The sequence below is a fragment of the Antechinus flavipes genome, chromosome 1 (assembly GCF_016432865.1).
Source record: "Antechinus flavipes isolate AdamAnt ecotype Samford, QLD, Australia chromosome 1, AdamAnt_v2, whole genome shotgun sequence".
In the NCBI taxonomy this organism is placed as follows: Eukaryota; Metazoa; Chordata; class Mammalia; order Dasyuromorphia; family Dasyuridae; genus Antechinus; species Antechinus flavipes.
The window spans coordinates 640061102-640085747 of NC_067398.1; the positions used below are offsets into that span (position 1 = coordinate 640061102).

Consider the following 24646-nt stretch of genomic DNA (forward strand, 5'->3'; position numbering starts at 1 on the left):
AGAATGAGGAGGATCACACATGATTGGGAGGAGACTAAACCAACATTAATGATATGAAAATCTAAAGAAAAGAAAGCATCAAGGAAGAGAATGTTTGATGGTGTCAGACACTGCAAAGCTTTCATAAAGAATTGATCAATAGTGTTAAAGGTTGCAGAGGTCAAGAAGGATGAGAATTGAGAAAAATTGTCTTTTGATTTGATCATTAAGAAACCACAGATAATTTTAGAGTGTGGAATTTGGAAGGAAAAGCACAAGCAGCAGAGAGGAAAGGAGCCACCCAAAAGGTAGAATCTGAATTCCATCTGTTAAGAGGTTCTCTCTGAGTCCATTCCAGGAATGTAGGATGGCCATTGCAAAAGGCAAGTAGGCAAAAAGTATTTAAGTGCTTTCTACATTCTAGGTAATGGCTCAGCATTGAGGATACAAGTATAAGTAAAAAGAAACTGGGTTGGTCCTCAAGGAACTTAAATTCTAATGAGGAAAAACATCAATAAAAGAGAGCTGAAAAGGAGGGAGAAAGAGAAGGTACCTACATGGGCCATAAAGACAAAGTCCAGAGCATCAGAAGCACAGCCAAGGGGGAAAGGAAGTATGACTGGCCTGGACTGGTCTCCCCAAAAATGGAGATACGGGAAGGAACTTACCAATGGAAGAAGGAAGTCAGAAATTGAAGTGATGTTCCAGGATGAAAAGGACTCAGGTATTGAGGGAACTTTCAGGTGGAGAAGGCAGGTGAGTAATAATGGCAAAGTCTGAGAGTCAGAAGCACAGTCAGGAAGGGAATTAGAGATTAAGTGTATATAGTGTGTGATAGAAAGGTGACCATTTTGTTTACATAATAGAGTATGGGAGGAAAAATAATAAACTATAAGGCTGAAGGACAGGTTGAGCCCAAATGGTGAAGATCATTTTATGATTAAAAAAAGGAGTTAATTTTTATCTTAGATGCAAAAGGAAGCAATTACAGAATTAACTGAGTAGGCAAGTCACATGGCCACATCCAAGTCTTACTGATTGTACCAGCTGTCACATCTATTCCCTTCTCTCTGTTCACAGGATCACCATCCTAATTAACATCAGCACTTATCTTCTGGACTACAGCAGTAATTTCCTAACTGGTCTTCTTGCATCCAACTTCTTGTCTTTCCAATAACTATCAAAGTGAAATTCCTAAAGTAAAGGTCTGATCATGTAATACCATTTTTCCACCTTCCTATTCCTGTCCCTCTCCATTCTTGCAGCTCATCCATGCTCAAGAGTGGCTTTCAGTTACCTTTAAAATAAAGTAAAAAAGTAAAGTACAAAACAAAATAAAAAATAAAGTACAAACTTTTCTATTTGGCATTACAACTTCGAGCCAATCTATACCTCCAGGTTGACTATCCACGATTGGTTTTTCATACTCTCTTTAGTTCAATCAAAATGGTTAACTTGATTGTTCACCATAAATAATTTCATCCCTTACACCTCCCTATACTTTTACAAAGGTGTAGATGTTCTTAGTTCTGTTCATTGCTACTTGTGGGAACTCTTAGGTGACCTTCAATCAGTTTCAGATGTAGTTTTCAGAGATCTCTCCTGATTTTCCTCTTTTTTACTGCCTTTTCTGTCATGATATTTTGTTGACTTTGTATACATTTTACATTTACTTGTTTATGAATAGTTTAACCTCCCACCCTGATCTGCAAACAATACTCCTTGAAAGCTAGGAGTGTTTCATTTTTGTCTTTTTATCTCCACTCAATTGATGACCCTAAAACAATCTAACTGAATCAAATGTTCTTTTTACTACATTGCCTACCCTTTGTGGATAAAGTGTTACTTGGTCTAATTCTTAAAGAATAGGAAATCAACATACAGAAAATGAAGGAATCAATGGTGAGTAAAAATATGTAACCAGTCTAACAGGAAGTATTTACAAAGAAGAATAAGTATTCAAGATGGCTTATAGTGTCAAGTAGTAAAAGGGAGTAATATTGGATAAATTTTCAAATGTTTAAATTTATACTGGAGAGTGACTTAAGTGGGAAGCTTATTTGTTTGGCTAAAATGCAACTACAGAAAATCTTGAAGTATAAAGTATTATGATCAGACTACAACTTTAGGATGATTGCTCTAATAACACATGTAAGAATAATCAGAAGTGAATAGGTATTAATTGGAAGCGGAGATAACAATTAGGAGGTTATTGTAATATTCCAAGTGGAAAAAAAAATGAAGGCTAGACCAAAGCTGATGGTAGAGAAGATAGTAGTGATAGATTAAAGAAATACTGTGAAAATTAAGTGGGAAAATTACAAAAAAGATTAGATAAATAGGACAAGGGAGACCAAGAAGTCAGACTGCTCCAAAATTAAAAACTTGAATAACTGAGAAGAAAATTGTGTCATTAATATAGGAAAAAAGGTAAGAAGAGGGCAAAAGTTTAGAAGGAAAGATAAGGTTGACTTCAGACAGTGTGAGCTTGGAATATGGTAGGATAATTAGGTAAAAAATTGGTAGTTAATGAATCTAAACCCATCTTGGCACAATCAAAATGAGAAACAAAGTCAAACAAAACTAAACTGGCAACGTTACATAACTAGTTAGTGTCTGAAGCAGGATTTGTCCTTAGGTCCTTCTAACTCCAAGTCTAATGTCTTAATGATAATGCTATATATTATAGATTATAATTTCTATCTTATATGAGGAAGATGAGGCTTAAAGGAATAAAAAAGTTAACTTACTACTAATCAATGAAATAAGATTAGAACCTAGGTCTTCAGAACGTAAACCTTTCTCTTACCATTATACAACTGTTCCACTTTTGCTCACAAACTTTGGTCTTTTGATTTCAAAGAAGGATGAGAAATAGGATAGGAGATTCATATTTCAATACTTTAACATTTTAAATATCCAGGATTTCTCTGTATAGATCCTTTTATGACTATTTCTAATCAAAGCCTCTCTATGCCTTTGTAGCCAGTTTAATGATTCACTATGATCAAGTCACAAAGTCATAAAAGCCAACCTTGGTGATGAGACGTTCTGTACTTAAAATAATTTACAATTGACAGATTCACAATTCATCATTAGGCCTTTAATCAAAATTTTTCCAGGTTGGTGGGAACTGTCAGAGTTAGTTCTTTGTGGGCAGGGACTTTTCCCAGGACTACTTAAGATACTGAGATGAGATACTGGAAGAGCATTACTATAGAGAAAGAAAGTCATAGCTTTTTAGTATCTTACTATTTTCCTTACCAGTTTCTAAGAACTTATATCATTATGATAATAAAATCATTATAGTCACAATTATAATGTAGTAATGATTATCACTTTATAAAGTGCTTCATTTCACAAAATCCTATTTTTATGTAGTTGGAAGCCATGGTCAATGACAATAAGACCATGTACATAGGATATATATGGAATAATCCTGTCTTTATCATCTGCTTGATGCCTTAGTCCTGAAGTTAAGAAGATCTTTAGAAATCAACACCCCCCCCCCCCCCTTTGTTTTTAACTCCTGGTTCTGGCATTCAAATACACAAAGTATCAGAATTAGAAGGAACCTCAGAGGACATCTAAGTTAAAATGTGCCTCTATGAAATATTCACCAATGTATAGAGGGCCAGAACTCTGAAAAGGTGTACTTGAATCAAGGACAGCAGGGTACTTATAGTTCCAACACCTACTTAGTATGAGATAATGGTTCTCTAAACATACACTTAATGTGATATGGTGATGTAATGGTTGTGCATGCTCAGTTGCTGTAGTGATGTAATTGTACTGAAGCATTTAAGGGCTGAGAGGACACAGAAAAGTCTCTCGGACACAGAAAAGTCTCTCAGACACAGAAGAAGTCAACCTGATGGGAGAAAGGAATTACAATTGGGGAGAATAGAATTGTACGCAGCTGGGACAACTGAGATACCCCCCCTGGAGAGGTGAAATCTGTTCCTCTCCAGCCTATGGATCCCTTACCTCCAGGCACAGTAGGCTTGACCATTTCATTTCCTTTTTGTACGTACAAAACAGTGTCCATCCATACACTGATGTGGGAAACTGGGGAATGTGTAGATAATATCCCAGTCACTAATATAGGTAGACAATGTGTGACCTATTGCCCAGGAGAAGTAGTAGCATCAGGTTTACTCATACAGAATCTTAATAAGCAACCTGGTGATAGTCTCCCAGATTCTGGACTCCAAGCAACAGAATCCAGGAATATTTTGGACCGCAGCTGTGACAGTTGACCGACTTATGCTCACGATCTATATAAATGGCCTACCATTGGAAGGATTGGCAGGCACTGGTGCAGATCGTACAGTCATTAGAGATACCAACTGGCCCAAAGATTAAGGCAGACACCTACATGTTTGGCATAGGAGGATCAATAGCAGCTGAAGTTAGTGCTACCCCTATGAGATGGACATTTGAAGATGAAACAGGAGTTTTTACTCCTTTTGTAGTTGAAAAAATTCCCATCAATCTGTGGGGAAGAGATATCTTACAGCAGTTAGGATTACAAATGCTATGCTTGGAATGCATTCCTAATTTTTTCCTATTAAAACTATTCCCTTTAAGGCCCACTTTTTGGCACTATATCCTTTATGAAATTTTGCCTAATTTTTTCAGTTTAAAATAACTTTTTCTTGGAGGCAGCTAGGTGGCACAGTAGATAGAGCACTGGAACTGAAGTCAGGAGGACCTGACTTCAAATCTGGCATAAGACACTTAACACTTCCAAGCTGTGTGACCCTGGACAAATCACTTAACCCCAACTGCATCAACCAAAAACCAAAACAAAACAAAAAAACTAAAACAAAACAACAAACCAAAAAACCTCTTTTCTTCTTCAAATTTCTCAAATTATTTCTACTTTTGTGTAGATGTTTTTACATTTATAGTTTGCCTATCATAATTAATTCTACACATATCTTCTCTTCACATTAGACTATAAATTCCTTAAAAATTTATTTGATAATTGTGTTTCTAAAGCCTTGAATACTACTTCTACATAGGTGATGCAAAGTCAATGCTTACTGTTCTGAAATGAATTGTTTTCAAGGAGTAATAGTTGTTGCTTCTACACACAACATTCTAGTCTGGATCTACAGACTAAAAAGCAGTGACATAATATTTTTGAAACATATAATAATATAATCAAAGGAAAAACAATAACAAATATCAAATATCAAAATGGTATAAGGCAAATTACAGCCTATCAGTAGTTAAATGTGAGGAAGAACAACAAAATGAAAGACAAAACATTGGGAGTAGAGTTGGTAAATCTTAAATTTTCTTTTCTACTACATGGAACTGAAATCCTTGGCTGGCTGCTTTTATTCAGCTTTAGAGAATGTAGCCTTTAATGCTTTAGACAGATCTAATACAGCATTCCAGGCCTGAGCCAGGCCTAGAGGGTCATAAAAAAGGTTAAAATGACAGAAGATCCATGAGTAGTTTTTTTTTTTTTTAATAGTCTTAGGAGAAATAAAAATGTAAAAAATTGAAAACTAGATTGAGGGGTTAAGGAGGAAGAAGGGGAGATAAATCACTATTACACAACAGAGGTGTATAAAAGAAATGAACCTCACATTTATTTGAACTGGATAAAGGAAGATTGAATCAATTCATTATAATGAAATCTTTTTTACCTCCTTTCTAATATTCACACATAAAAATTTCAAAAAATACATTCAAAAAAGAAATAAATAGGATGGGAAGGGAGAAGGGAATGACATATAGGGAATCAAAAGGGAAGGCTGAGTAGGTGAAGGAATGTTTGAGGGAGAAATGTGAAAGGAAGATTAAAGAAAGGAAAAGAATAAAAACCTAGGATCAAGAGAAAAACTGCAACGGGGAGGAAACAGTTATATAATCACAAGTGTGAGGCAAATGTCCTCTCTTCTATCAACTCATTAGCAAAGAGAATAGAAACAAAGAGAAGAAAAATCACAATAGAGGATGGAAGAAAGAGATGTAATTAAATGTGAATAGGAATGTGATGAATTAATAAAAAGGAAAGCAGATACACAGAGTGGATTATTAAGTACAATGTGTTGTATTCAAGAAACACATCTGAATCACAAAGATTTATAGAGTAGAAATGAAGGACTAGAGAAAAATTTACCCTCTTTCAGCTGAACTCAAAGCAGGGGTGGCAATCATGATTTTAGATAGGGCTATCGTAAATATAGATAAGTTAGATAAGTAGGGAAATTATATTAGGCTTAAAGGCATAAGAAATAGTGAATTAAAATCAATATTTAACACATTTGTATCCTATAACAATATCTAAATACTTTTAAAAAAGTTAATTAGAATGGAGAAATAGAAATAAAGCTATAATCACAGAAGATCTTAATGCACTCTTTTCAGACCAAGACAAATCTAACCAAAAGATAAGTAAGAAGTTAAAGATTTGTTGTAAGTTCTAAGAATAGAACTTCAGAAAAAACTAGAGATGAACTTTGACAGTTACTGAATGAGAACAGAAAAATTTACATATCTCTCAATAGTAACCTAAAATCTTTAAAAAAATTGACCATGTCATGGGATAGAAAGATCTGACCAAAAGAAAGCAGAAATACTAAGCATATCATTTACTGATCATAATGCAACAAAAGTTGTGTTAAATAAAAGTCCTTTAAAGATAGTATTAAAAATAAAAAACATTTTTAAAGAATTAGTGAGTACAAGAACGACTTCTAGAAACCACAGAATATGCCACTGAAGAAAACAATGAGCCAACATACCAAAACTTGTGAGATGCAGCTAAAAGTAATTCTGAAAGGTACATCTTTAAAGGCTTTCATAAAAAAAATGATTAAGTCAGTAAATTAGGCACGCAAATTAAAAAAAAACTGAAAAATAAAAAATAGAAAGAAAAACTTAAAAAGTAAAAAGTTAAAAAGTTTAACTTGCTTTTGTAAGCAAAAAGATGAATGAACTAGTCAAAAAAAGTCTAATTTTAAGAAAAAATAAAGATGATAGTAATCTGTTTTTTTAAGAGAAGAAAAAACAAACTATTAAAAGTGAAAAGAGGAAATCATATCAATTGAAGAGAAAATGAAAGAAAATTACCAGAAACTATTTTGCTCAATTATAGCATACAGCTTTAACTTAGAGGAAAAAGATGAATATTTACAAAAACATAAAATACCTAAATAAAAGAATAGATTGCTTAATCCAATACAAACAAAGAAACCATGCAAGCCCAGGATCAGATGGATTCCCAAGTAAATTTTATCAAACATTCAAAGTTTGATTAATTGCAATGTGGCTTTAACTGCCGGCAATGAGAGGAAAAGATCTTTCCAATCTTTTTCCAAGATACAAAAATTGTCATGACCTGAGACAGAAAGAAAACTATGGACCAACATTCCTAATGAATACTAATGCAAAATTCTGGCTGATTCCCTGCCGCCTGTGAGTTTGACATCTCTGGAATGAAGAGAGAGTAGGCCTAGGAGTCAAAAAAATCTGGATTCAACTCTTACCTCCTACACATACTGGCTGTTAGATGTTGGACAAGAGATAAATAAACTGGTAACTCAGAAAAATATCTAGAAGTATAAGGTATAGAACAAATTCCTGCATTGGCAAAGAAATTTTTTCCCTAGGAGTTCACTACAGTGACATAATCATAGGGCTGGTACTACTGAAAAATAAAAACAAAATCTTACATTTATATAGCAATTTCTTGTTTGATTTTTACAACAATCTGTCTGGGATGTGACAAACACTTATAAATGCTTCTTGTAATACTCTATCTCTTCATGGTTTTGCACTGAGGTTTTATTTTATTATTTTTTCAATTAATAAGGATTTTTAAATTAATGTTTTCTCACTAACTCTCTAACTCCCCTCACCCAGTTATATATATACACAATGAACAAATTAAAAATATAAATCTGAAAGACAAAGCTTTCAGTATACAGTGGCCCAGAAGAACAAATTCTCAAATTGGCCATATTTTAAAAAAGGAGTTAAATATGTTCTGAATTCTGGACCACCTTGGAATTAGGATATCAATCTGATTGTCTTTTTTTTCTTTTTAAAGATATTCTTTACTTCCTAAAACATAGTAACCATAATTGAACACTATGCATCAGATGTGGTCTGAAAAAGGCAAAGACAACAGAATTAGAATTTGCTTATTTCTAAGTGCTCTGGGTACCGTAACACAATCTAAAATCCCATAAGGGTTTTTTGACTCTCATATTTACTGATGAAGAATTTGCTTTTCATTAAAACCATGAGGACTTTTTTCAGACCATTTGCAGCCTAATAACAGTTCAGCATCTTATATTAGTGAAGCTGATTTTGAAATGACTATGTGGATTTGCAGTAATGAAGACCTGAGTTCCAGTTCTTCCTAGGATAGTTGACAACTGTGAGACATCAAGTCAGTCACTTAGTCATTCAAAATTTCAGTTTCCATCTAAGTAAAATGAGGAATAACTTGCCTCATAGGGTTGTTGTGGGATTAAGTGATAGAATGAATTAAAAAATAGAATTTAAAAAAAAGATAGAATGAAAAAAAAAAAACTGTGCAAACTTTAAAACACTATAGTAATGCTGGGCATTATCACTATTACTTTTGAAACCCAGGTCAAATTTTATATTTATTTCTGTTGAATTTGAATTCCATCTTGTAAGATAAATCAAAGGTTCTAGATTAGTAGGATTGTTTTGAATTTTTCTCATCAACTCAGTAGGAACTGAATTTCCCATGTAGCTTTATATCTTCTGAAAATTTGATAGGTATGCCATATGTGCCTTAACAAAGTCACTGTTAAAAGTATTAAATGGTACTAAACCAAGTATATATTATACTTTACTACTAACTGCTTTAAAACTGAAATTGAATCAATAAAGACTACTCACTGGGAAAGTTTTGAATCGATTTAATTAGACTATTGTCTAATCCTAACCTTGCCACTGTTTCCATAAGAATAGCAAGAGTTTTTCAAATGCTTCAACAAAATTTAAATCATTTATATCTATCTGTAACCTGATCTATCTGTAACCCTATCCCAAAAGGAATTAAGGTTAACCTGGAATGACCTGTTCTTGATAGAATGATGGAATGGATATGATCTTTGTGATCATAGCTTCTTTTTCTGGAATATCAATCCTTTTAATAACATATTATGGATTTTCTGTAGGTATTAAAATCAAATGACCTGTACTCAAGTTTTCAGACTTTATCATAAGATCATAGAATCCAGTCCCCTGATTTTATAGATGCTCACTTTTTTACATTATTAAATAAATAATTTTAAAATTAAATAAAACAAATGACAATTATTTTTTAACTTAATGATCTCCTACAACAGATGACCCAATTTCTCCTCTCACTCTCTTCCTCACACTTAACAATCTGGCTTCTCACTTTACCACTCTATCAAAACTGTTTTTTTTTTTTAAGTTACCAGTAATCACCTAATTATCAAATCCAATTTTCTTTTCACAATTGTCATTCTTCATGACCCTTTTGCAGCCTCTGACATCATTTATCACTTTTTTTTTTGATACTATCTCTTTCTAGGTTTTTGGGACACCATTCTCTCCTATAAAACCACTCTTCATTATCCTCTTCTCTTAATTAAATCCATGGAGGCTGATAAGATCACCACCATCTTCATGTTGATGATTTTCATCTCTTCCTATCCTGCTCTAAGTTCTCTGGTCTCACATCTCCAAAAGGATGTCTCATAGACATTGTAAACACAAAACACACAAAACCAATTTTTCTACTAATCCTTTCCCTTTTCTAACTTCCCTATTACTTTCTAAGGAAACACCACCCTTCAGGCTCATAACCTAGGCTTCAGGCTCAATTCCTCACAAATCCACCCTATTTGCAATCAATTATTAATCTCTATGTGCAACATCTTTTAAATATACCTCTTTCTCCTCTGATATTCCCAATAACAATGATGGTCTTCATCACCTCACACCCAGACAAAAGCAACATTCTCCAATCCTCCATTCAGTCATCAAGGTAATTTTCCTAAAGTATTGGTCAGGAAATTTTATCTACCTACTCAAGATACTCCAGTGGCTCCCTATCATGAACAAGATCTAATATCAAAAGTTCCGTTTAGTATTCAAAGCTCCTCATAACCTATTCTCTCCCCTTTCTACTCTGTTTATATATCTATACCTGTTCTCTAACCCCTAATACTTTTTCAATCAATATCACTGATCTCCCTGCTGTTTCATAGACACCTTTCTGTATCTCCTGGATCTGGACATTTTGTCTAGCTATTTCCCTTGTCTAAAATGCTCACCTTCTTCAAATCACTTGGATTCCTAATTTCCTTCAAGTCACAATTAAAATTCTACCTTCTATAAAGGGGCACTAAATTTTAGTACCTTCTGTTACTTGTTTATTTTGCATTGATTTATTCTGTATTTAGCTTGTTGGTAAATATTTACTTGCTTACTACCTAATAAGCATGTGACCTAAATTGATGGCAGTGGCTGTCTTTTACTCTTCTTTACATCCTCAATGTCTGGCATGTAGTATGTAATTGACAATGGACTAATGGGAGTATTATACCTCTCATGTGGTAGATGCAGAAACCACGTAATAAATAACAATGTTGCCATCAATATACTCCCATTTCCCCTGTTTTTTGTTAAAAGTCAACCTGATCCCAGTAAGGTAATCCATATTTCAGTTTTAGATGTCCTTTAAATAGCCCTTTAAGGTTGCAAAGCAATTTATTAAATGTTATCTCAGTTTATTCTCTTAACATTCCTGGTTATTTTATTTTATTTTTTTTGTCTAGTTGGAATGTTCTCCCTCCACCTCTAAACACTACTGATTTCCCAAGTTTTCTTCAATTCTCAGCTAAAATTCTACGCTCTAAAGAAAGCCTTTACTAATCCTTCTTAATTCTCCTACCTTCCCTCTCACAATTGCTTTCTGCTTTTCCTGCATGTATTTATTTACTTTTTGTCTCTCATTAGACTGTGAGTTCCTTGAAAGCAGGAACTGTTATCTTCTCTTAGTACCCGTAGAACTCAGTATTTGGCAGAAAGTAGGTGCTCAATTGTTGCTGTTTGCCCTTTGGTTTTCAAAGCCCACCAGGACATCAGGGAGATGATGCCATAACATGCAAGTGAATTAGATTTAAGTGAGGCAGGGTTGTCAGGTCACCAGTCTCACTTTCTTCTTTGGAGCCACTGGGGTCCAGTGGCCAGATATAGATCAGAATGATTGCAAATGGCCTTTAAGGGCTTAGTAAATGTTTACTGACTGACTGATGGCTTTTGAATATTTTTTATCTAGTCTAGTGGATCTTCTTATCTTTTGTTGTCTTTGAAGACATTTCTATTTTCTTGCCCAACATTTTGGGGAATGGGAAAGGTGAAATCCAAATGTGGTGGTTCCATTGGTAATTGACGGAGACAAGAATTTGTTACACAAATCTTACACAATTTTCCCAATAGTTGTCTGTGTCACCTGTTCAGTTTCGCGCTTAAACAACCTTGATATGTCCTAGTTTAATAAGGACTCTTTGTCAAGCTTTCTTCAAACTAATTCTTAACTCTAATGTTTCTTTTTTATGAGATCATTTTTATTGATGTCTCACCTTTTTTTGTAGCATAACTTTTTTTCCTATCCCATAGAATTCTTCCTTGTAAAAAACAAAAAGAATAAAGCAGAGCAGACTAACAGAGGACCATATTCCATAGTGTGAATAACAGTTCTCATTTATAGTCCATCAACTCTTTAATGTGTTTTATCATTTGTTATCTAGGATCCAAGTTTGACTCAATTTGAGTTTGGTTGTTTTGAGGGGGTATTTTAATCTGTATTTTTATAATATATTTTAACTTAGTTTAAGGAATAACTCCATATCTGTGTAAACATACTTAACACTTTTTAAAGTGAATGACTATCTTTGTTATTAAAAATAAACATTAAGGTAGAAGTTATGAATTTTACAAAGCATCTCACATTTAGGGAAATAGATTTGTCTGATTAGATTATGATAAAGGAGACTATAATTACCTTGACAGATTCCAGCAAACTCTTAGGGAAAAATCTCTTTAAACCAACATCCTTTCTGAAATACAAAAAGAAGTATATTAACAAATAACAATACTAGCTGAATAAATAAAATGAAATCCTTCAAGGAAATTAGAACACATGGGTGCACATAAAGACAAAGGTACAATAAAATCAACAGTAAGTTCTGGGATATGATAGATTCTGGTAAAGATTTCCAAATTATATATAGAGAAATAAAGTCTATAAAGTAGTAGAAATCATTTCAACCTGCATTGAAAAGCTTCTTAAAATGTACTATGGCATGTGCTAGAAGATACTACATGATCAATTCTTGAATAAATATCTTAGAATAAGATTAATCAGCATAAAGACAATCCCAACTATACAATGATTTAGATGTAGCAGGCTAAATAGCACTAGCACATGTTTTATATGCTCACAGAATCTCTGATTTAGAGCTGAACAGAACCTTAGAGATGAGCCTAGGGAGCTAAGACTACAAATCCAGTTCACCTTCTTTCATATCATAGTGGTTACTTAAAATTTCATTAAAAAATAAATTTCTAACACAAATTTAGATCACAACATAAGGCTAAGTATCGATCATAAGCTCTAGAGCTTGAAAGATCATTAGATCTCCTTATTCTTTCAAAAAACTCAGCTCAAAAACAGCAACTTCTTCAAGGAGTAAAGTCAATTAGAAGCATTTTTTTTCATGAAGTTAATTTACACACACAGAGGTCTCTGAAGGACAATTATGTGATAAGTTGTCCTTTTTTGCCAAAAAGTTTTATTGATAACTTAGAAGGAAATAAAGATAATAAAAATGGAATCATTTCCTTCCATGTAAAGTTAAAAAAAGCATGAACAATAATAACCATCACCATTATAACAATAATTTAATAAATTAAATAAACTTCAGAAATAGTTTAATATTATTTCACTTGATTTTTTCAAACTATAAAGCTGATGCTGCTCAACTACTAGCCACTAGATGGAACCTGTATGCAGAAAAGAACCACTTGCTATATTTACTTTTTGCTGTTTTCAGAATCCAATAGGAATAGAAAAATGAACAAGTTATAGAAAAGCAAAACAAAATTAGATAAAAGGATTTATGTTCTACTCTAAATTTATCTGCTTCTTACATTGTACTTTTTGTAATGCTTGCTACGTAATTAACACATTTATTTTCATCTTAAACTTTCTATATAGCAGTTATTGGCACCTAGGTTCCCTCCTGATAACAGTACTCTTAGGGATGGTTCTCTCTCTCTGAGAATTGCCATGTATGCCATGTCAGTTGGTAGGGCAGGCCCAGGAGGTAAAAAGGGAGTTGACCTCTGAGGCAAGAGGTTGTGTCTGGCAGGAATTAAAGGAACTGCTAATAAGATTCCTTGAGATGTCGAGGGGTATGTCCTCTTGCTAGATCTCCTCTTAGGACGCAGCACTAAGTCCAAGTGTCTCCCTTCTGTGGATCCACCTTTGTAGTACTGAGTGGGCTGGCCCGGCGTAATCCCGGAAGAGAGAAAGTATATATAGGCAGCTTTGAGTCAGACTCAGAGAGATGCAGGCACACATACGCACACTTGCTCTTGGACTCTCTTGTTCTTACTTCCTGCTAACCCTTACTGAGATTACTAATAAAGAAAGGCTGTTTTAGGGACACTAATACATTGTTGGTGGAATTGTGAATACATCCAACCAGTCTGGAGAGCAATTTGGAACTATGCTCAAAAAGTTATCAAACTGTGCATACCCTTTGATCCAGCAGTATTACTACTGGGCTTATATCCCAAAGAGATCATAAAGAAGGGAAAGGGATCTGTATGTGCACGAATGTTTGTGGCAGCCCTCTTTGTAGTGGCCAGAAATTGAAAACTGAGTAAAAACCCATCAATTGGAGAATGGCTGAATAAATTGTGGTATATGAATAATATGGAATATTATTGTTCGGTAAGAAATGACCAGCAGGATGATTTCAAAAAGGCCTGAAGAGACACGAACTGATGCTGATTGAAATGAGCAGGACCAGGAGATCATTATATACTTCAGCAACAATACTATATGATGATCAATTCTGATGGATGTGGCCTTCTTCAGCAATGAGATTTCCCAAATAAGTTCCAATGGAGCAGTAATGAACTGAACCAGCTATGCCCAGCAAAAGAACTTTGGGAGATGATTAAGAACCATTACATTGAATTCCCAATCCCTATATTTTTGTCCAACTGCATTTTTTATTTCCTTCACAGGCTAATTGTATACTATTTCAGAGTCTAATTCTTTTCGTACAGCCAAATAATGGTTTGGACATGTATACTTATTTTGTATTTAATTTATACTTTAACACATTTAACATGTATTTGTCATCCTGTCATCTGGGGAGAGAGTGGGGGGAAGGAGGGGAAAAATTGGTACAAAAGGTTTGGCAATTGTCAATGCTGTAAAACTACCCATGATATAACTTGTAATTAAAAAGCTATTAAAAATTAAAAAAAAAAAAAAAGACACAAAGAAGGGGGAAAAAAAAAAAGAAAGGCTGTTTTGCAGCTCACGACCAGCTCGTCTTCATGTGTATCCAGGGATATCCCAAAGACTGGTATGTATGGCCGCACAGTCTAGAATAGTGTGCACAGATGATCCAACACAAATGTCTTCCTTGTCAGTCTTTCTAGCACTAATTACACTTTCACTCATAATGCCTGACTCACTGTTTGTGGTGGGAGTATCAAAACACTCTGCTTCCCACTGCTACAACCAGACTCTTCCTCTACTATCAAAACTTAAGGTTCCTTCTTTGAGGTTCATACTATTCAAATTTACCAACCAATCTGGATATTGGTGGCTGTTATTAATCAACCTTTATAACATTCTCCTTCTTTCCTCAATGAGTTCAAGGCCTAGCTCATGGACTTTCTCGAGGGTATAATTCCTATACTCACAGCAAGAGAATTCAACATCAGTTTAGGGTGGGATATTGTGTATAAGGTAGTGGGTCTCTTAGTGTTACATAAATAACAAGTGTTTGGGCAGGCTCTGAACTTAGCTATTCCTGATTCCAAATCTAGCACTTTTATTCACTGAGCCAAGCAGCTGCTTCTAAATCAAAATGCAATTGTCCTAATTCTCCTATTCTAAATTCTAAGTATAGAATAAAAGATTGATATGTTGATGAATTTATTGTCAATAATTTCTATGAATATGAGAATAAGAAAAACCCTAAAGATTTATGTAATAAAATAGCTCATTTTTCTATAGCAAATTACTATTTTTAAAGTGTTTTACATATAATATGATGTAGTTAGTGATTAATGCACATCTACATTTTTTTAAAGGTATAAACTGAGGCTTAATGAGTTAAACGACTTGTTATTACACAGTAATGGCTAGCAATGAGCTAACATTTATTTTAAGGTTTACAAAAGGCTTTAGATGACTTGCCTCAACTGGCCCTCACAACAATCCAATGAGACAGACACTGCTTTACTTACAGATAATTCTTATATATGAGGAGATTAAATGACTGGCCTGGGGTCACATAGCTCCTATGTTCAGATATAGGATTTGAACTCCAGATATCTCTGACTCCAAACTTCATGCTTGATCCCTTGTACCAGGGGAATCTGTGTCAGAGCCTGTGTCTGTGTGTCAGACTGTTTGTAGAGCAGCATTTCATAACTGTGTTATAAGTGAATGTTCTTTCCATTACACCACAATGTTTCAAAGTATTTTTAAACTAATTTTGATTAGTTCATCCACATTATATTTGCATTTATAGATGCTCTTTCTCTGCCATACATTCTATGTCAATGAGGACAAAGGTATAAACTACTTAAATAAGTAACCTGAAGATATGCACAGACTTTTTAGGATCTCAGATAACTGCCTAAGGTGCCACATTCCAAGTGTTGAATGGATTCTTATTATAGATATCTAAATTAAAAGACTCTCTCAGGAAACAAGACAAGGCATATATGGAGTTGCCCTGTTTTTAATATAATGACACCTTCATCCCTGCTTTAAGCAAAGCATCTGAGGATGCTTTATAACATACATTGTTCTTTTTGGTAAGTTAATGATTGCAAAGGAAAACCTTTCTTCAGAACATAGCAATGAAAAAAAAAATCTGTATGTCTCACTCTTAGATAACTCAGCAAAAGAAAACCTAAATATACCAAACTAGTGAGGAAAAAGATGATCATTCATGATAGAAAAAAAAGTAAATTTTACTTAAAAAAATCCAAAACAGAGTTCATCTTTACAAAGCAAGTTACTGAATGAAATATAGCTATTTTACACATAACAGATGCTTTTTAAAATGTTGCTGAATTGATTTTACATGTGCCTTTTCACCAGATGAGTTCTAAGATTGCTTTTTAGCCTCACATTCCTATAATCCTATAATTAGTGGTAGATTAAACTTAAGAATAGTTTATGTTTCAAAGTTTATTTCTGAATTAGTTAGAAAGCATTTCTCTCTTCTTTCCACTACCATAAAAGTTAGAAATGTAAATATAGACCTATTCATAAAATTAGATTTTTGCCCATTTCTCCAAAAACAATTCAAAGTAAGTAGTCCTGAGTACGTCTAAGTCCTCAAATCAAAGGTTCAGATTCTGGGACGTAGATAGTTCCTGTGGTATATTGCCATCATTATGCAACATTCAGTTAACATTTGTGTGCCATATTTCCCTACCTGATGTCTTTAAACACACCCATGACTCACTTAATTAACTAATTTTTGCTGAGGCAATTGGGGTCAAGTGACTTGTCCAGAGTCACACAATTAGGAAGTGTTAAGTGTCTGAGACCAGATTTGAACTCAGGTCCTCCTGACTTCAGAGCTGGTGTTCTATCCACTGCATCACTTACCTGCCCGTCTCCCTCAATTAAAAAGAAAATTCAGCAAAACTCCTTGAGTAACTAACTACAGTTGATATCTACAAGCTTTTCTCTCACTTAGTTTTAGACTCATTGCAATCTGGCTTCTGAACTCATTGTTCAAGTGATATAGTTCTTTCTAAAGTCACTGATGGTTTCTTAATTGTCAAATCTAATCTCCTTTCCTAATTCTTCATCCTTTGTTCAAGTGATATAGTTCTTTCTAAAGTCACTGATGGTTTCTTAATTGTCAAATCTAATCCCCTTTCCTAATTCTTCATCCTTTATTACTCCTGACCACCTCTTGGATATTGTCTCTTCTCTTAAGAGATGCTCTCTCCTGGTTCTCTCATTGTACTCATCAAGGACAGGTAACCCTTCTGAGTTTCTGTTTTAACCCTATACCATCCTGCTTGCTGATTTCATCAGCTCTCATGAGTTTAATTATCTCTCTGTAGATGATTTCCAGATTTCTATAATCAACCCCAACCTCTTTCCTGATCTCTAAGCCTCACATTTTCAATTGGCTTTTTGACATCTCAAAATGGACCTTCCAATGACATCTCAAACATGACCAAACAGAACTCAGAACTCATCTTTCCCTACAAATCCTACCTTTTATTGTCAAGGGCACTACTAACCTATAAGGCATCCAGACCTGAAATCTCAGGGTCACATCCTTGATTCCTCTCTTTTGTACTTATCTTCCATACCTAATTAGCTGCCAAGTCCTATCCATTTTTTCATCTCTTATGCATATTCCCTTCTACTCACTTAAAGAGCCGCATTACTCTACTGTGCAATTTTTAAGTCTCCTCCCAGATCAATATATTCTATACTAAAATGCAAAATCATTTTCCTAAAGTATAGACTTGACTATGTGACCATCCCCTGCACTCCTCCTTCACATTCTTTTGTGTGGATTACTTCCCACATTTACAGTCCTCTCCCAAATATATTATAATTGAGCAACATCTACCTTCTTACTTTCCTCTAGCTCCCAATTTTGTGCCTTTTCACTCCCATGGCTAGAATGTTCTTCATTCTCAATTCTGCCTCCTGGTTTCTCTGGTATTCTTCAAGATTCACCGTACATCCATTCCATCTTCTGAAGGAAGTAATTCCATGCCCCTTGCCCATTCTCTTTACGCTTATTGCTCTTCCTCTTACATTATCTTACACTTAGACTTACACACACTTACACACACACATTTATGCATTGGTAGATATTTTGTATTTAAATAGTCATTTTTTTTTTTGAGTACCATCTTTGTCATTAGAATGTGAGATCCTTCAAGGCAAAAAACATTTTCCCTGGATCACAAATAACTGGCATAGTATCTGGGACATAAAATCAATGTTTACTACTAACTTACCACTTCAAGATGTATTTAAACATCTGTATGTCCCACTCTTAGAAAAGAGTTTTCTTAAAACAATTTTGTGAAGTAGGTGTTCGTAGCACACTATTTTAACAAGAAACTAAGGCTTAGCAACTAAAATGGTATGTTTATCTCAGAGCGCAAGTAAATGAAGAACAGTGTCAAACACAAGTCTGATGACTACAGTTTCAAGGTTGACAGAATAAAACAAGCTGATAGGAACTCAAGATAAAATTAGCAGCAAAGAGCTGGGGACTAGTTCTGATACCTGAATTTAATGAGGAGAGACAATCAATAGCTCATTCAGAAAGGGATATCAGTCACAAGTTAAAACTTCCTCAGCAGAGAACAGGATCTGGAAGGAGAACTCAAAGTGTCTATGGGAATGAAGAATAGACAGAATGAAGGAAGTGATTCCTGAGGAAAAGCAGATATCCATCCATGGCTTAAGCAGAATTGATGTCAATATTAGGAAAAGGTTTAGGCAGAAAGATATTGATAATAGGGGAAGATTCCAATGGAATGAACGAAATATTGCTCAGATGGAAAGTGAAGTCAATGAGAAAAAATGCTTTAAATAACAGTGAAGTAATGGTAGTAACAGCCTTTTTAAAGTCAGAATTGCTACTGTGTAAAGTAAGAAAAGCCTCTCTAATTCTAAATAGAAGCTCTTTCTGCTACTAATCTCAAAAGTCTTTTCCCTAACCACTCTTCTAATAGGCAAATTGCACCAGGTTACAGCCAGACATACTCTTTGCATATTCATGTTGTATGTGTGTGTGTGTGGTCCACAGGTCTGCATACTTCTTAAACTCAAAAGGGGGGAATATTTTAAAACACCAATGACTTAATTGTATTTTAACATATGTTTAATTTCTCATTATTTTCTTGTGACCTATCGCAACTCAATGCAACAAATTGAAGTTAATGTAATGCTGAGGTTTTTATCTATATACGAATGCACTTTCCTATTTTGTTTCTATACTTCTTATATTCTTTGGCTATTTAAAATTTCTTTTTTTTCCCCTTTGTAGTTTTTAGACATTTCCACTAAAATACCTTTCAAAGTATCTTTCTTTATATCCTTATTGCCATCACACCACTGACATTAAATGTTTACATCCTGATTTAAAAAAATGAGATCTCCCCTCTCTGTTTAGCCTGAATATGGAATATTAATAACATACCCATAGTTGTTTTAATGTAAACATCATATTTTCTATCTAGGTGTCATTTTAATTTTTCTACTTTGTGTGCTCTCTTACACACACATACACAGATGTTAACATGGCTGTCAAACTAGGTTAATAAAATCAAAGAAAAGATCTTTATGAATTTAATTGTATGAAATTTCTTCCCAGATTCACAAGTGTGTATGCACCTAAGTGATTTTCCATGATGGAAAGAAGAATAGTACATTGGGGAAAAACTGATTTAGTGTCAGAGCACATGAGTGCAAACTCTGATTCTATTCCTCATTTAGCATGGTGTAAGTAGAAAGAGGATTCAATTGGCTCAGAGAACACAAGTTTGAATCTAAGCTTCATCACTTTCCTGGAAATACGTTGGGCAATTCAACCTCTTAGAACCTATTTCTTCATCTGTAAAAAGAGGGTATTGGACTAAATGACTTCTGTGTCCTTTCCAGCTATAAATCTGTGATCTTATAACCATATGCTTGTGTGACTTTGGGAAAGTCTTTATTTGTTAGGAGAATAGAAATAGAAATTCCTTAGCCTAAAAATTCAATTTGCTGCTAAACTTCCCTTGGAAGTTTTATCTTATACTCTTGAATATATACTATATTTATCTGAATAGGTCAATACACATATATATGTATGTATGTATACTACATATGGATGTATATACACATGCACTCTAGCTAAACTATTCACCTTTCACTAAAGACAACTTTGATTCTGTCTTTCACAATTATACATTATTTTTATCCTCAGATATTCTTTCTCCCAAACTCAGCCACCTCAGTCTTTGCCAGCTAAAATTCCGCAACTGTTCCAAGACCAGTTTAACATCATCTCTCCTTCAATAACATTGCCATTCATGAAAATACTTCCCTCCTGCACCTCAGATAGCACTCTGTATCTCAACCAGGAAGATTAAATAATGCTCCTTCTTTTTCTATTTCTATAGTGAAATTTTTAAGATTTGAAGAAACTTTCCTCCAACTGTCTTATTAATAAGGCTCTCAGTATAATTAGAGCTTGCTGGTAAAAGAGGAAGCAGACATTTTGGTTGTCTCTAGAGTACAGAATTAGGACAAATGGGGGAGGAAGGGTTATAGAAAGGTAGATATGGGGCCAAAATAGAAACTCCTAACAATCAGATCTTATCCACAGAGAGAAATCTGCTGCTTGGAAAGCAGTATGTCCCATGTAACTACTGATATTCAAATAGAAGTTTATGTAGACATGATTCCTGAATTAGGAAGGTAGATATATCAAACTATATTCTAAAGCCTCTTCCAAGAAAGATACTATGGCCTATATTTAAATTTAAATTATTAGTATATGCACTACATAAAAGACAGATTTCATGAGAGCAGAAATTGTGCAATTGCTAATATTTGCAGATAGCAAACATTTACTATTTGCTGAATGACTGAATAAATGAGTGAACTTTGGTGTTAAGTGACTTGCCCAGGGTCACATAGCTAGGAAGTGTTAAGTGTCTGAAGCCAGATTTGAACTTGGGTCCTCCTGACTTCAGGACCGGTGCTCTAAAAACCCCACCACCTAGTTGCCCTGAGTGAATAAACTTTAAATCTAGCTTTTCAGCTATACTGTCATTAGGAAAGAAGTAACACTAAACCAATATAAAACATTTTCAAAGAATATTTAATCATCCAATGAATAAACTTATAATATAAAGCAACTCAATAACAAAAATGATCAGAATATTAAAAATTAAGGTTTTACAATGTAGTTTCAAAAGTTAAGGAAGAAAAAAATTTAAAGCAATCTTGTTTTTACAATTACAAAATACTATGACATTAACTATAAACTAAAACTACCATTGTTGTATTAGTTATTTTGGCTTTTTTCTCCATCAGGAGTTCTATGGAGTTCAATCTCTGAAGATTAAAAACAAAAGATCCGGAATGATCTGTGCTCATTTGTAAATTGGTCTACTGTCCCAGTGCTTCATCTCCTCAATTCCCAAAACTGTAATTGATATATCTGCTTTATTTTTAGCCCTCGGCTTCAATGACACTGTATATTCTCCTCAAGGAATAGAGCCCTGAAACTAATGTCCCTAGGGTATACTTCTGCTCAACCTACACAGAAAGTATAGCGAGATCCTGCTTAAGTTGAGAATATGAAAGGATAAAATTAAGTCAATGGTTAACAACTTTAAAGAAATGATTTAATTATGCTTAAAATCTCAGTTTTTTCATATACGAAATGCAGACTAACATCTGTTTCACCTAACTCAATAATAACATCATATAACAATTATGTGTATGAATGCTTTATTTTCTTTATTTGATTATAAATTCTTTGAGAATCAATGTCTTGTTCTCTTATGTATTTACCATAATTTACAATGGTGCTTGATTATCTTAAACATAGCAGGTACTCAAAAGATTTTTTTCAAGGAAGCAATTTGCATACAATACTTTCCAAAGTGTCCTAATTTTGACGAAGTGAAGTGGTATGGGAATAGCAATAAATGTAGTTAAGAGACCTGACTTAAAGAGTTGGCTTAAAGATGACTAGTTCAGTGATCTGCAGCATATAATATTGTCAATCATACTGTTGTCCTAGATATTCTCTTCTCTAGATTTTTGCAATATTGTTTTCTTTCAGTTCTCCTAATCTTGGAAAGTTCCTTATGTATTTTCTTTCCTGGAATATCCATCCTCTTCTTTCTACTTTAATTACTCCTATATCCAAAAGTTCTATTTGTTTGCCTTTTTACCCTCTCTCAGTGACCTAATGAGTTCACATAGGTTCTCTTACTATCTCTATAATCTTTCTTCATCTCTCTCATACCAACTGGCAAATTCTGAATTAGATGAACGAAGATTCCTCCAAGCACTTCAAATTCAACATGTCTAAAACAGAACTAGTTACCTATCCCCTCTCCCCAAACCAATTTCAAATTTATCCAATTCTGCTGAAGTAACCATCATACTTCCAATCACACAGGTTAGCAGGCTTGGAGGCATCTTTGATTCCTCATTCTCTTCACCCCAAAATATACAACTAATAGTCAAGATTCATTAATGCTATCTGTAAAATATCCCTTCCATCTCTCACATACCTAGAATCCTACTTCAGGACCTCATTATTTTTTACCCGAGCAGCATCTAAAATGAGTTTCTCACCTCAAATTGCTTCTCTTTCCCATATATCCTCCATAAAGATAACAAGGTGATATTTCATAAAACAGGTCCAACTCTATCACACTCTTGTTCACTAATCCACAGCATCCATAGAAAATGTAGCATTTATAAAATCTTCTCTCTTTTGGCATTTTAAACTCTTCATAATCTAGCCCCAACCCATCTTTCCAAATTCATTTATATTTTACTCTCCTTCCCACAGTCTATGATTCAATCAAACTAGCCTATCTGATGCATGAAATAAAAATACTTTGAGAGTTGTATGGAAGACACACTGGAGCAGAGAAAGATATGAGGAAGGGAGGCCAACCAAGAGATTTTGGCAATAGTTGAGGCAAGAAGTAATGAGGACCTGTATGAGGCTGGTAGTTTCTTTGAGTAGAGAAAAAGGGGCATATACAAGAGATGCAATGGTAAAAATCAAAAGATTTGGAAATATATTGGATATTCAGGGTAAGTATAAATTAGGATAGATGGGAAGACAGTGAATTATAAAACAAACTTTAACATTTTGATTCAAATATGAATACTAACAGCAATACTAATATGAAGATGATGATGATGGGTACTAATATCGTCATTTGTTTTTATGTATGGCAAAACATTCTCCAGTATCTTTGCTTTGTAATGGGATGTAACCCAAAATGAGGTTACAAAGACTTGGACATAACTGAAAACTAACTGAACAACAAAACAGTTCTTATACTATTTTTTGATGACACTTTTTTTTAAAAACTCCAGTTGTCCACACTGAATACCTATGTCACATGGTGGAATTAATTTAATTCTATTCCATAAAGGCAAAAACTGGAATGGTAAGACCTTAAACTTAACACATATGGTTGTGATTAGGCTCATATGAGATAACAGATAAAGTACTCTATAATATTATTGTTATGCTATAATAATTACCAAAGACTTTATTTTAAATTTAGAAAAATAATTTTCTGTCCTTCTTATCTGGTGGTATTTCTTTATAATCAATACTTTCCCCCTCTTCTAATGGATAAATTTTTCTACATACTTCTATACTTTCTAATGCCTTTCCTTGCTGCTAAAAGAAAAATATATAGCAACATATTATTACCAGTAGATACCATCTGTTTAGGGGAGTTTCTTCCTCTGTCTCCTCTAGATGAATTCTATTCATAGTACACTTGGCTTTCTTTTCTCATTTCATTCCCCAAATGCATAACCTATATTTTTTGACACTGAATTTAATTTGTCAATTATCTGCTTGTTTTCTTATCTTGGCATCACATACAGATTTGGTTGGATGTCATTCAAATCACTTAACTTTCCAAATCAATGAAATAGGATAGGCATCTAAAGAGAGCCCTGGAGGATTATCAAATTTGTTATTCTCCTACAATGGGATTTGTCGCCATTTACTATCACTTTGTGAGCCAAGTCATAATCCAGATCATTAACCTAACATTGCTTTTTGGATTTCACACAGCAATTCCCTATGTGATCCCTTCAAAGATTAAGTAAATTATATCCATAGGTTTCTTAGCCTTACAATGTCCTTCATAATCATATCTTATTTTCTGATTTGGCTTTTACTGATCTCATGTTAGATAACCCATAGATTCTTTTCTCATTTTGTTTCCATCTTAATAATCAGCTGGGAATATTTGTACTTTTCCTCTCAAAGTCTATTGTTTCAACTAAGTGTTCCAACAGGGCTTATCTTTTGTTGGTTTACCTGATTCTACTTATCTAAATATTTGAAGAAGAAAAGTCTAAAAACTTCTGAGCCGGTTAAGATTCTAAAACTGAACATATTATTAACTTATCAACAAACATGGGTTAAGAGTTTATTTCAGATTGAACAATGAGATTATTTTCCTTACTATATTGTGAGTTCTTTGACTGTAAACATTATATCTCACCTAAGTTTTTTATATCCTCCAGAGCCTGACAGAGTGATTGGTCATTATACAAAACTCATGGGGTAGGGGATGAGATGGAGAAGAGGGGTGAGTGGAAGAG

General features: G+C 34.0%; 1 protein-coding gene across 8 annotated transcripts in view; it reads right to left on the minus strand.

Annotated features, from left to right (window-relative positions):
* Positions 1-24646, minus strand: part of PTK2 (protein tyrosine kinase 2) — a 389065-nt gene that overhangs the window by 165136 nt on the left and 199283 nt on the right. For all 8 annotated transcript variants that reach the window (XM_051971146.1, XM_051971147.1, XM_051971149.1 and 5 more), the window contains one exon: positions 12020-12074. In XM_051971146.1, the coding sequence (XP_051827106.1) occupies positions 12020-12074 (55 nt within the window). The remainder of the gene's footprint in view (positions 1-12019; positions 12075-24646) is intronic.